Genomic DNA, 15,006 nt, shown 5'->3' on the forward strand with positions numbered 1-15,006 from the left:
AAATTCCCCTACTATTACTGTGTTATTACCAATTACTTCCTTTATGTATGTTATTAGCTGTTTTATGTATTTGGTGCTTCCATGTTGGGTGCATAAATAGTTACATTGTGATATCTTCTTGGTGGATTATTCCTTTAATGATTATGTCATGTCCTTCTTTGTGTCTTATTACAGTGTTTGTTTTAAAGTATATTTTGTCTGATATAAGTAATCCTACCCTGGTGCCCTTTTCACTTCCATATGCATGACAAATGTTTTGCCATCTTCTCACTTTCAATCTCTGTGTGATTTCAGGTCTGAAATGACTTTCTTGTAGGCAGACTATAGATGGGTCTTGCTGTTTTACCCATTCTTCACCCTATGCCTTTGGATGCAGTGTTTAGTTCATTAAGATTCAAACTAATTATTGTTAGGTATGTACTTACTGACATTCTGTTATTTGTTTTATGGTTTTTTTTTTTTTTGTAGTTCTTCTTTGTTCCTTTATTCTCCCTCTCCTCTCACTGTTTGTTGGCTTTATTGATATATTTGTATTCTTTTTTTCTGTATTTTTTGAATATCTGTTACTGGTTTTTGATTTACCATTACAAGTAGATTAACATATAACATCTTATGCACATAGCACTCTATATTAAGGTGATAGTCACTTGAGTTTGTACCTATTCTTTATTCCTTTCCCCCTTATGTTTTTGGTCCATGGTGTCATACTTCACATTCTTTTATTTTGTAAATCCCATGACTGATTTTTATAGATATGCTTAATTTTACTGCTTTTATCCTTCCTACATTTTTACTCCTGCTTATGGCTTTTCTTTACCATTTTAATATTTATTATAGCACTGGTTTGTCATGAATTTCTTAACTTTAATTTCTCTGGGAAACTATCTGTCCTCCTATTTTAAAAGATAGCCTTGCTGCATAGACTATTCTTGATTTCAGGTTCTGTCCTGTTTTTGTTTTTGTTCCCCCCCCCCTTTCATTATTGTGAATATATCATGTCACTTTCTTCTGGTCTACAAAGTTTCTGCTGAAAAATCCACAGATAGCCTTATGGGTTCCTTTGTAACTGATTTCTCTTGCTGCTTTAAAAATTATCTCTTGGGGTGCCTGGGTGGCTCAGTCAGTTAAGCATCTGTCTTCAGCTCAGGTCATGATCCCAGGGTCAAGTACTTTGTCGGGGGAACTTTGCTGAGCAGAGTGCCTGCTTCTTCCTTTCCCTCTGCCTGCAGCTCACCCTGTTTGTGCTCTCTCTTTCTCTCTGTGTGTCAAATAACCAAATAAAATCTTTTAAAAAATAAATAAAAATTCTCTCTTAATCTATACTTTTTTTGTAATTTTAATTACTATGAATCTTTTTGTGGACCCCCCCAATAAGTTTTCTACCCCCTTTTGTCTCTTCTCCTTCTGGGATCCCTATAATTCAAATGTTATTATAGCTGATGATGTTTCTGAGTTACATTAATAGTTTTTTTTCTCTCCCTCTCTCCTGTTTTGCTTGATTGCTTTGTCATTACTCTTACAAGTCACTGATCCTGCTGCTTCCTTTTATCTGTGATGTATTACATTTTGTGTGTTTTTAATTTCAGTTATTGAGTACTTCATCTCTGATTGGTTCCTTTTTGTTTTCTTTCTCTGTGTTGAGGGTATCATTGAGGTGTACTCCATTCTTTACTCAAATACAGTGATTATCTTTATGAACATTATTTTAAATTCTTCTATCAGTGATAGAGGGAGAAGGAGAGAGAATCTGAAGCACACTCCTACTGAGTACAAGCCTTATCCCCAGGCCTTGAGGGAAATCATGACTTGAGTCAAAACTAAAAATCAGATGTTTAACCAACTGAGCCACACAGGCACCCCACCTAGGAGAGTTTTAAAATACAGACTTCATTAAGCCACACCCAGAAATTCTGCTTCAAGGGTCTAGGAGCATTTGTAAGGCATGTTCACATTTATTTTTATTTTTGATGTTCACATCTAGTTAAGAACCAATGGTTTATAATTTTTTTTTAAACTGGTGTATCCAAAATGTTTCCTAAGTAAGTTGGTAGTAATTTAATGATGAGTATGGACTAGGCTTTATGCTGGATACTAGAGCTTTACTTAGGAAATGAACATAGATTTGACACAAATATAAATACAAGTTAAATTAAGTAGTTACTTATAAAAAGAAAAAGTTACATTTACTAACTTGATAATTAAAGTCAGTTAAAAAATCAAGTTCCAAGATATATGTGTATATGAGTACAATCTCAGAATTAGCAATGGTCACAACTCATTGTCCCTGATAACTAGTAATGATGTAAAATTTTTAAAAAGCAAATTACACCATATGTATCCTCAGTAAACATCATGATTATTGCCTAATTCAATGGGTACTTTTTGAATGGAAAATATTATACAGTAATTTTTCCTGTGTGTAGAAACAATTCAAAATCCATATCAACATTTACCTGTGACCTTTTCGGATATCGTTAGATGTTTTAAGTTCTGAGAACATTAAAAAGTTGTCGTGTTTCATTTTTTTCAAAACTTATTTATTATGTGTAGGAAATAGGTGAGTTTCTACTTGTTTAGACACTTTCATTAGAGGATGAGGGGGCTGGTTTGATTTATTGTTCTATAAAAATTTAATTAATTTTAGGTTTTGTCAAATTTATGTTTTTATTGTAGCTTTTGATCCGTGGTTTATTCTTCTTCAAGTATCTGATGAAAAATATACCTTTTTGAAAATAATTTCACTTAGGGTTGGGGAAAAGTGTATGATTTATAAGTAGACATTCTTAAAAAATGGACCAGGTCAGCGAATGCATAACATTTCTCAAAGTGTTGGTTGCAGCCCAAGATGGTAATATAGGAACACCCTGAACTCACCTCCTCCATGGAAAACACCAAATTAAAATTATTTATAGAACAATTACTCCTGAAGAAAAACTAAGGGCTGATTGAACCGTTTCCACACAAAGATATAGAGAATGGCAAAGAGGACAACAGAAGAGATGGAGATACAGTAAAAATGGGAGCCCTCACCCCTGATGCTGTGTACAGCAGTAGGGAAAAATAGTACTGAGGGACCAAGAAGAGATTCCTTGCCCCCGGACACAGGGGAAAAAAAGGCATGCTTTAACAGACCTGTAACCCTGAAGCAAATAATAGATTATATATTAATAAAAAAAAGAAGAATTGGCAAAAAAAATAAAAATAAATAAAAGAACAACTAGTAGGTTCCATTTTAGTTTTGTTGATTATTATCTAAGGAATGGGAGAAGATATTTAGAAATGACATATCAGATAAAAGGCTAGTTTCCAAAATCTATACAGAACTTATCAAACTCAAAACCCCAAAACAAAAAATCCAGTCAAGAGATGGGCAGAAGACATGGATAGACTTTTTTTTTTCTCCCAAGACATACAAATGGCTAAAGACGCATGAAAAAATGTTCAACTTCAATCAGTATCAGAGAAATACAAATCAAAACCACAGGGAAATACCACTTCACACTGGTCAGAATGGCTACAGTTAGCAACTCAGGAAACAACAGATGTTGACTGATGTAAAGAACAACAGAAGATATAGAAAAAGGGGAACCATCTTACTTATGCTGCTGGTGGGAATGCAACCTAGTGCCACCCCTGTGGAAAACAGTATGGAGTTTCCTCAAAAAGTAAATAATAGAACTACCATAGGACCCAGCAATTGCACTACTAGGTATTTATCCAAAGGATAAAAAAATAGTGATTCAAAGGGACACCTGCACCCCCAATAATTATAGTACCAATGTCCATCCACAAAAGCCAAAATATGGGAAAAAACAGATGTCCATTGACAGATGAATGGATAAAGAACAGGTGGTCTGTATATACAATGGAATATTACTCAGCCATCAAAAAGAATGAAATCCTGCCATTTGCAAAGACATGGATGGAATTAGAGGTTATTATGCTAAGCAAGTATAAAGTTAAAGTATAAGTATAAATCAGTTATACTAAGACAAATACCATATTACTTCACTTATATGTGATATTTAAGAAACAAATCAGGTAAACATAGGGGAAAGGAAGAAAAAACAGGATAAGAACAGAGAAGGAGGCAAACCACGAGACTCTTCATTAGAGGGAACAAACAGGGTTGCTGGAGGGAAGCAGTCGGTGGATGGGATAATTGGGTGTTGGGCATTAAGAAGGGCACTTGAAATCATGAGCACTGGGTGTTATAGGCAACTGATGAATTACTAAATTTTACCCCTGAAGCTAATAATACTATAATACTGTATGTTAACTGAACTGAATTTAAATTTAAAAAAGGGACACTTGGATGGCTCAGTTGGTTAAACCGCTGCCTTCAGCTCAGGTTATGATCCCAGGGTCCTGGGATTGAGTCCCCACATCAGGCTCCTTGCTCAGCGGGGAGTCTGCTTCTCTCTCTGCCTCTGCCTGCTTGTGTGCACTCTCTCTCTCTCACAAATAAATAAATAAAATCTTTAAAAAATCAGCAGTATCTGGAGCTGCTAAAAAAAAAAAGAAAGAAAGAAAGAAAGAAAGAAAGAAAGAAAGAAAGAAAGAAAGAAAGCAACTAGTATATAAAAGCGACTACACTAGAACTCCACCAAATGGCAAAGGAGCTGCAGGAATGTTCTCCAAGTCAGAGGGACTAGAGAACAACACAGTTTATTTTTGCACTCCACCTTAAAAGCCCATACCAAGGAAGGGTCCAGACTCCATAACTAATTGGTGTAGTTGACACAACAAGCTTGTAACTTCAGTGAGCTTAGTGTTCACAACCTCACACCACTTTTAGTTGAGCTGGGGCACAGGAAAAATGCTGCTATTTAAAAGGGTCCATAGAAGCTGTGAAAATGTTCTCTCATGCCCACCTTAAAGTCCCAGACTAGAATAAAGTCCAGTCCCACACAGTGAGCTTACAATCTCAGCTGGTTCAGTGTATACAAGCCAACACAGCCCTAGTAATGCTGGAGCATGGCAAATCAGCCACATTTTTTTGTCTTGTTTTCTTTTTGTTCTTTTTTGTATTCTTTAAAATTTTTATTTTTTTCTTTTGCTATTTTTTCTTTCTTTAAGAAGCTGCAGTTCAAATGGGCAACTATAATAGAAAAAAGTCAGCCTGAGAACACTGCCAAATGGTAGGAGAGCTGTTGGAATGCTTTCCAGGTGGTAGGGATGAACATGTATAATCTAAACTCCACCTTTACTTTGAAAGCACAGACCAGTGCAGTCTGAGCACCCTAACTGGCCTGCCACCTCAATGAGTCCTGGGTCTCAGCAACAGATCAGCAGATATAGAAGAATATATCAATGATCTGGAAGGCAGAGCAATGTAAAATACTCAAACTAAAGGACAAGAAGAGAAAGAAAAGTGAAATTTGAGAATAGGTTAAAGGAACTCTTAGACAACATAAAGGAAACAAATTCTCACATTATAGAAGCCCCAGAAGAAGAAGAAGAAGAGAGAAAAGGATACAAAAAAAAAATTGAAGAAATAATACTGAAACATTCCCTAACACAGGGAAGGAAATAGACACCCAATCCAAGAAACACTGAGAATTCCACACAAGATGAACCCAAAGATGTTCACACCATGACAAAATAATTAAGATGTCAAAAGTTAAAGATAGAGAACCTTAAAACAGTAAGAGAGAAGCAAAAAGTTACTTACAAGGGAAAACATAAGGCTTCAGTGGAATCTTTGCAGTCCCAGAAGGAATGCAATGACATATTCAAAATGCTGAAAGGAAATACCTACAACCAAGGATACTCTACCTGACAAGATTATTCAGATTTGATGGAGAGATAAAGAATTTCCACAAAAAAATAAAAGAGTTTATCACAAACCAGTTACATAAAAAATGATAAAGGGACTTTAAAGTGAAAAAAAAAGTGACCCTAATTAGACATAAGAAAATTACTAATAAAAACATAAAAAAGACTATAAATGATATATAAATGATTATTATATATATGACTATGTACATATATATAAAACATGGAGGAAGGAGTAAAAAAGAAGGGAAAAGAGAAAAATAAATTAGTTTTTAAAAGTCTTTGAACTTAAGTGACAACAAAATTAATATAGATTGCTATTTACATAGGATTTTTTATATGAACCTCATAACAAACACAAACCCAAAACCTATGATAGATATATAAAAAAAACAAAGAGAATGGAAGACAAATGTAAGACTATAAAAACTAGGAATAAAAAAGAGAACAAGAGAAGAAGAAAGGAAAAAAGAAGAATTGCAAAAAGAACCAGAAAACAATTAACAAAATGAAAATAAGTACATATCAAGAATTACTTTAAAATTAAATGACTTAAATTATTTAATCAAAGACAGGATGGTAGAATTGATAAAAAATAAACCTAACATCTATATATGCTGCTGACAAGAGACAGACTTCAGACCTATAGATAAAGAGACTGAATGTGAAGGGATTAAAAAAACACACATACTATGCAAATGGAAACAAAAGACAAGGTAGTGATACTGAAGTGAGAAAAAATAGACTTTATTTATTTGCTTATTGAAAAATAGACTTTAAAACAAAGACTGTTTACAAGAGACAAAAAGAAAACATTACATAATGATACATTACATAATGATACTCCAACAGAAGGCTACAACAATTATAAAATCTACAGACCCAACAGTGGAGGACCTAAATACATAAAATAAATATTAACAGAAATAAAAGGAAAAATTGATAACAACGCATTATAGTAAGATACTTTACACCCCACTGATATCAATGGATAGATCACCTGGGCAGAAAATCAACAAAGAAATAACGTCTTTGAATGACACATTGGGCAAGATCATCATAAGAGGTATATACAGAATATTCCATCCAAAAACAATAGAATATTCATTATTTTCAAGCGTGCATGGAACGTTCTCCAGAGTGGGTCACATGTTAGGACACAAAACAAGCCTCAATAAATGTAAGAAGATTGAAATCATACCATGCATCTTTTCCAACACAATAGTATGAAACTAGAAATCTATCACAAGAGAAAAGATTAGAATAGACAACAAACATGAACACATGGAGACTAAACAACATGACACTAAAGAACAAATGAGTTAAACAGTCAAGGAAGAAATAAAAAGTAAGTAAATGGAGAAAAATGAAAATGAAAACACAAAATCTGTGGGACACAGTAAAATCACTTCTAAGCAGGAAATATATTAGGATACAGACCTATCTAAACAAACAAGAAAAGGCTCACATAAACAATTAAATCTTACATATAAAGGAGCTAGGAAAACAAACAAACAAAAATCCCAAGGTGAGTAAAAGAAAGGAAATAACAATGGTCAGAGGAACTAAATGGCATAGAAACTAAAAAGAAAAAAAAAAAGAAAAAGAAAAAAAAATAATGAAACCAAGGCCTGGTTCTTTAAAAGGATAAACAAAATTGATAAATCCTTAGCCAGACTCATCAAGAAAAGAGACAGAGAGAGAAAGTACCCAAATAAATAAAATAAGAAATGAGAGAGGAGAAATAGCAAGTGACATAAGAGAAATTAAAGAATTATAATTGAATACTACAAAAATTTATGTATCAACAAATTAGACAATGTAGAAGACATGGATAAATTCCTAGAAACAATCTTTGAAATCTGAATCAGGAAGAAATAGAAAATCTGAACAGACCAATTACTAGTAATGAACTTGAATCAGTAATCAAAAAAACTGCCAAAAAATAAAAGTGTTGGGCCAGATGGCTTCGCAGGTGAATTATACCAAACCTTTGAAGAAGATTTAATACTATTCTCCTCAAAATAGTCTAAAAAATAAAAAAAAAGGAGGAAAACATCTAAATACATTTTACCAGGAATATTATGCAACAGTAGGAAAGGATGAGACCTTGACATTTTAGACAGCATGGACGGACCTTAAGAGTGTTATGATACATGAAATAAATCAGACTGAGAAAGTCAAATATCATATAATTTCACTTATAAGTGGAATCTCAAAATATAAATTCACAAACAAGAAGAAGAATCAGACTTATAAATGCAGGGAACCGATAGTTGACAGTCATCATAGCATGATGATCATAGTTACATTGTAACAGCAATGTATTGGGACAGATGAGAGCTACACTTGTGAACATAACATAATGTATAAATTCGTGAAATCGCTATATTGTACAACTGAAACTAATGTAACATTGTATCAACTACACTATAAAAAATTCTTCAAAATGTTACAACTGAAGGCTTATAACAATATTTTTATTATTATTATTAGCAATAGTACAAATTTAAATTATTTTTGTTATATGTTTATCAGTGTTTATAGTATAATTGCTTATTTATTACATAGGAGATATATAATATTTTGGCATGTTTTAAAATTTATGTTACTTTTTTATTGAAGTATAGTTGACGTACAATATTATGTTAGTTCCAGTTGTAGAACATAGTGATTCAACAATTTTACATATTATGCAGTGCTCACCACAGTTAGTGCAGTTATCATCTGTCAGCATACTACATTATTAAAATATTTGTTATATTCCCTGTGCTATACATTTCATCCCTGTTACTTATTTTATAATGGAAATTTTATAACTCTTAATCCTCTACCTATTTTGTTCATCCTGCCACCCTCTTCTCTGGCAACCACCAACTTGTTCTCTGTACTTAAGAGTCTGTTTTATTTTTGTTTATATATACATTGTTTGTTTTTTCTTGATTCCACATATAAATAAAATCATATAGCATTTTTTTATTTCTTTATCTGACTTATTTTACTTCTTATAATACCTTTTAAGCCCATCCATGTTGCTGTAAATGGGAATATTTAATTATTTTTTATGGTTGAGAAATACTTTATATATGTATATATGTAAATTTCAATATTTATATTCATATATATTCATATTGTATTCATATATACATATAATTATATTCATACATATTTCTCAATATATGTATGTATATACATATATATATATATTACATTTTTTTTTAGATTTTATTTATTTGACAGACAGAGACCACAAGTAGGCAGAGAGGCAGGCAGAGGGTGAGGGAGAAGCAGGATCCCTGCTCAGCAGAGAGCCCGATGTGGGGTTCGATCCCAGGACCCTGAGATTGCAACCTGAGCTGAAGGCAGAGGCTTAACCCATTGAGCCACCCAGGCACCCTTATACTACATCTTCTTTAGCCATTCATCTTTGGGTGGACAGTTGGGTTGCTTCTGTATCTTAGCTATCATAAATAATGTTGCAGTAAACATAGTGGTTCATAAAGCTTTTAAAAAAAGATTTTATTTCTTTATTTGATAGAGAGAGATCACAAGCAGGCAGAGAGGCAGGCAGAGGGAGAGGGAGAAGCAGGATCCCTGCTGAGCAGAGAGCCTGATGTGGGGCTTGATCCCAGGATCCTGGGATCATGACCTGAGCCGAAGGCAGAGGCTTAAGCCACTGAGCCACCCAGGCGCCCCTCATATGGCTTTTTTTAATCAACATTTTGTTGTCCTCAAGAAAACACCCAGAAGTGGAATTACTGCATCATATGGTACTTCTATTTTTAGTTTTTGGAGGAACCTCTATGTTGTTTTCCACAGTAGCTGCAGCAGTTTACATTCCTACCAACAGAGTACAAATGTTTCCTTTCTGCACATCCTCACAGACACTTACTTTTTTGTCTTTTGATACCAGGCATTCTCACTGGTATATTATATTGTATTATATTATATTGTATCATAATCATACTGTATCATATTACAAATAATATTATTGTATTATTGACATATTATTATTATTAGTTATTATTAACTATAGCACAAGTTTAATTGAAGCTTTTTTTTTAACAGGCAAGAAGTGAACATCAGAACAAATGATAATTCCATACCAAGTAAGAATTGAATCTTTAAAGTACAATATTATTTAGATTATATTTAAAATTATTTTAGAGACAAATGACTAGTATCTTCAATTCAATGTTATAAAACATAAAGCACACTGATTTTTTCTTAATATTTAAAAGAGCCTATATTTAAAAAAAATAAAATAAAAGCCTATATTATGTGTATATGTGAATGTGTGTTGGAATGTGTGTGTGTTTAAAATATTTCTGACCTTGGTGTGGGTTTGTACTAGCTATTTTAAAGTGAATAGTTTATTCTTCCTCATTATAAAAATGAACCTTAATTGTGTAAGTTTTCCTTTTGTTTAAAATCCACAATTATAAAACCCAGAGTACAGAAAAAATAGTCAAAATGATGAAAGTGGACATTTCATTTTGCTGAACAGCTACAACTTAGGGAAAGTTCTCCCTATATATTAAGCTGATATCTACCTGCACTGATACAACTCTAACCCACTGGTCCTAGTCCAATTCTTAGGGAAATAAATAGAATTCTCTAACACTGTGATTAAGAGCACGGACTCTGAGCCAAACTCAGAGTCTCTGAATCTCAGCTCTTCCACTTTATGATTTTTGGCAAGCAATTTAACTTCTCTCAGTGCTTCACTTTTGTACATCTATAAAATGGAAACAATTATAAATTATATCTAATTCAAAGGGTTGTTTTGATAATTAAATGTGCTTAAAACAGTCTGACAAATAATCATCAGTATATAAATGTTAGCCATTTCAGCTATTCTGTTATTACTATTGCTACTACACTTTCATATAATAGTTCTTTAAATATTTGAATGTACTGATCATGAACTAAAATCAGGATTTAGGTTTGTAACCCTGAATTCTGTTTGGATATCATTAAGGCCAGAGCACTAAAATAAATGATTAGATTTAATCAATAAAGACTTTACTGACTACTTTGTGCTCTGCATTGTGCAACTATAAGGACTATAGGAGACATACTGTCTGCAACATAACCAGCGTGACATAAAGAAAAGACAAACTAGAGAAGATGATGGAGATATTTGAAAGGAAATATCAAATCTTTCTCTATTTTCCATTCCTACTGTTTGTATTATTTCAACCACTATGCTTTAAGTGAAAATTGTGAAAACTAGTTTAATCTAGAAAATAAGGTTACAATGCAATTTTAAACATACTTTCGTGCCAAATGGAGAAATCTTCTTTTATTTTCCCTAATTGATATGCAAATAAACTATACAGTCCAGAGGAAAAATCTATGTTTTAAGCTATAACTTATCTTAAACAATATATTTCTTACTCAAGAATATTTCAGTGCTGATCAAAATCAATTAACTGTGAATTATTCATTGTTCTCACTCATTTTAGTCAATGAATCAAGTGGAAAATTATGGAATCAAGATTATTTTACTTTGACATTTCCCAAACCACTCCAGCCAGGTAGAAAAAGGAGATCAAGACCTTCAGGATCACAAATCTCAGTTCCTGTAAGTATTGAAAATGTCATTTTTAACGAAATCTAAGATTATATGATATACAAATATAAATTAAAATATGTAATTTGAATTTTACTTTTTTGGAAGCAATTTTTAAATTCATAACTACTGGTACAGATTACCTCCATCTATTTCAGATACATTTTTATTTATTTCACCTTTACTTAATCCTCCTTTTCAAAGGCATTATAAAATTAGTAGGCTATATAAGCTACAGAACCTAATTCTGCTGTTAGTGGGATCTCTCAGGAAATATTTACTAGCTGCAAAAACATCTAAACTGAATCTTAGAATATGAGCCAATTTTGATGAAGTTTCAGGGCTCCTCCATTTTCTTTAATCTGGCACTCAGGATACTAGATACTGGGATATTCAAGCTTTCTACCTCTTATAAAGTGCCATTATATTATTAATAAGGAAAAGGAAAAACTAGCTTACTAAAAGAGAAGATGATGGAGATGTTTGAAAGGAAACATCAAATCTTTCTCTTTTCCCATTCTTACTCTTCATATTATTTTAACTATTATAATTTAAGTGAAGTCTGATATCACCCATGGTAATATCAAAATGTGTTTCAAAAGCATCACCCAAAGCAGAGTTACAGTCAGTGCATTTATTCAAGTGCTGTTCATTACATCTGTAGTGATCCAAGTTTCCTGCTACTATTCATTGTCCTCCTTTAATTATATATGACCATTTCATTGACAGGTGATGTCCCTACTGAATAGTTAAAGGACTATAAAAGATAAAAGATAAATGCAAAATTGGTGTATGTTTCCACTTTGAGAACCAGATTGAACCAGATTTGACAGATTTGGGATTGAGACTTAAAAAAATTACACTACTGCTACAGAAATTAATAAGATCAGATATTTGTTTAATTTATGTCCTTGTTTTGGGAAATAGTTCACACCAGGGCTCTCACAGGCTTGATTTCATCAGAGATGTTGAAAGCAGGAGTAAAAATCAAGCTAAGGCTTGAAGCCTACAGTTATCACAAGCATTGTCATGACAAACTACGAGGGAGTCAGCTTATTTCTGAGCTAACTTGGGGATGAAGGGTACCCAATATGTTTTAAAAGATCTCTCCCACTATCAATGGTAACCCACTATCAATGGTAAGGATTGGCCCTTAAATATCATGGATCACTGTGGGCTTGCTCCAATCTCTGTATAAGTCATTGAGAAAATCCTAAGGTTTGAAGTCATTTGGTTTCTAATGTGGAGTTATCTCACATATGCAACACACACAGAATGTTGCAATTTTTTTTCCACTTTAAGTAGATGGTTAATGAAAAACTAGACAATTTTTATGTTTCAATATTAAAAATATATAACTTATTTTAAAATGTTTATCATTATTCTAAATAATCTTTTCAGGGACATGACAAAAGAAAATTAGAGGAAGTTCAGAAGCCAGCTCATATAAGGATAAGGCATTCTTTAAAAAAATTTTTCCAAAGGCCATCTGTTTACTTAACTGTCAGGAGACAGGCTCCATTTATAAATCCTTATACTCTTAAAGCCCATCATGAAAATGGAGAACCTAAAAAGTCCAAAGATGACAAAAAAGGAAGAACTTTGCAGAGAAATTCCAAGAGAAACAAAAGCCCACATGAAACAACTACAGAATATAAAATGGTAAATGATGAGAAACCTAAAAGAGGAAATCAAGCAGCTAAAACTCCATCAAAATCATCATGTAACAGTGAGCTATCTAAGGATTCAAAGTCCAAATTAGAAATAAATCCAGAATCCATTCATGTTAAGACAGTCTCAATGTATCAAAAAAAAGGTAAGAGAGATTCAAAGAATTCCAAAGAGACAGATAACAAATTCACATGTGCAAAGAAGGATTCTAAGGACTCAAAGAACAATTCTGATGCCAGAGCACATATTTGTTCAAACAATAGTTCAAGTATGGGTTTTAGACTGTATTTGGAGGAGTCTGGTGCTGAATGCATGAAATGTGATATGTGGTTAAAGAATGACTCTCAGAATAATTCAAAGAAGACTTCAAAGAAGGACACAAAAAAGGATGCAAAGAAAAGCTCTGATGCTGAATCTGTAGACTCAATGGATGCAAAGAAAGGTTCAAAGAAGGCTAAGAAAGATTCAAAGAAAAGTGACAAGAAAAAGGATGCAAAAAAAGACACAGAGACGACTGATGAAGATTCAACAGACTCAAAGGATGCAAAGAAAGTTTCAAAGGCTAAGAAAGATTCAAAGAAAAGTGACAAGAAAAAGAAGGATGCAGTGTCTACTGATGCTGAAAGTGATTCTGAATTGGAGACAAAGAAATGGAAGAAAGATGAAAAGAAGAATAAGAAAGATTCAAAAAAAGAGGACAAGAAAAAGGATGCCAAGAAGGATGTAATGTCTACTGATGCTGATTCTGAATCTGAATGGTATTCAAAAAAGGGTAAAAAGGATGAAAAAAAAGAAAAGAGAAATTCAAAGAAAGATGACAAAAATAAGTTTGCAATGAAGTCTGAAGAGTCTACTGAAACTGAATCTGATTGGGATAAGTATCTGAAGGATAAATATGATTCAAAGAAGACTAAGAAAGATTCAAAGAAAGATGCACAAAAACAGGATGCAAAGAAGGTCATAGAGTCTACTGATGCAGAATCTGATGAATTTTCCAGGAAACACTCAAAGAAGCCTGAGAAATTCAAAAGTTCAGATGCTGAATCTGAAGAGTCAGTGTATAAACTTGGGGCTAAAAAGAGACTTGCTAGCGAATCAGATGCTGCATCTACAGATTCAAAGAAGGAAAAACTGGAACTAAAGAGAGAATCCAAAATGTCATTCAAAAAGACTACATTCAAAGAAAAAGGGAAAAAAACAGATGCACGTAGAGTCCCTCCATCAAGAGAAAGACCACCACTACCTCCTTGTGAGCCTTTGCTACCATCACCCAAGATCAAACGTCTCTGTCAGAGCAAGATGCCTGCTGCACCTCTAAAACCAAGATATGCTCCTTTGGTATGTTTACTGTGTTTTATTTTAGAAAAAAAATGGACTAAAATGAAAAATATTTTAAAGGGTTGAATTTATATTTTCCTTAAGAGTAGTTCAATTTTACTGGAATATTTACAAGTTGAGGACTAATGGATAATAAAGAATACTTCAAAAGGACTCAAAAGAGTTGGAAAACAAATGTCAAAAAGTTAAGAATAATATTTAGACTGTAACAGAGAACTGGCTTGCATCTAAGAAAACATTTAAAATTATTTGTAAAGAGAATACAATTACAAGAGTGGTTACATGTTCTTAAGAAGGAATAAAAAATGAAAATTGACTAAAACTTCTATAGGGGCAGATTTTAATGAGATAGAAAGACATTTCCTAAGCAGTTGCTAAATATAGTAAAAACTCAACCAAAAGCCAGACATAGCACAGTAAAAACATAACATGCATGGATTCAAATATGTAAATCAAATAATTTAATCTGTATTTCAATTAAATTTCTTTATAAGTCCTCATTCTTACTGATAATCAGGGAAATAAATTAACTTGCCAGGGGTAACTAGATCCCTTTAGTCTCTTTTCAGGTTAATTTGCTCTCTTTGGGAGTAAATGCTCTGTAAATTTAGTTTCTTTTCTTTTCTCCAGATCTCTTCTTTCAT

General features: G+C 32.8%; 1 protein-coding gene across 2 annotated transcripts in view; it reads left to right on the forward strand.

Annotated features, from left to right (window-relative positions):
* The window catches only part of CYLC1 (cylicin 1), a 105,121-nt gene that overhangs the window by 45,257 nt on the left and 44,858 nt on the right, over positions 1 to 15,006 (forward strand). For both annotated transcript variants that reach the window (XM_032840608.1, XM_032840609.1), the window contains exons 3-5: positions 9,847 to 9,887; positions 11,247 to 11,365; positions 12,755 to 14,362. In XM_032840608.1, the coding sequence (XP_032696499.1) occupies positions 9,847 to 9,887; positions 11,247 to 11,365; positions 12,755 to 14,362 (1,768 nt within the window). The remainder of the gene's footprint in view (positions 1 to 9,846; positions 9,888 to 11,246; positions 11,366 to 12,754; positions 14,363 to 15,006) is intronic.

Source organism: Lontra canadensis, unplaced genomic scaffold (genome assembly GCF_010015895.1).
Source record: "Lontra canadensis isolate GAN:19392208 unplaced genomic scaffold, GSC_riverotter_1.0 scaffold114, whole genome shotgun sequence".
NCBI classification, from domain to species: Eukaryota; Metazoa; Chordata; class Mammalia; order Carnivora; family Mustelidae; genus Lontra; species Lontra canadensis.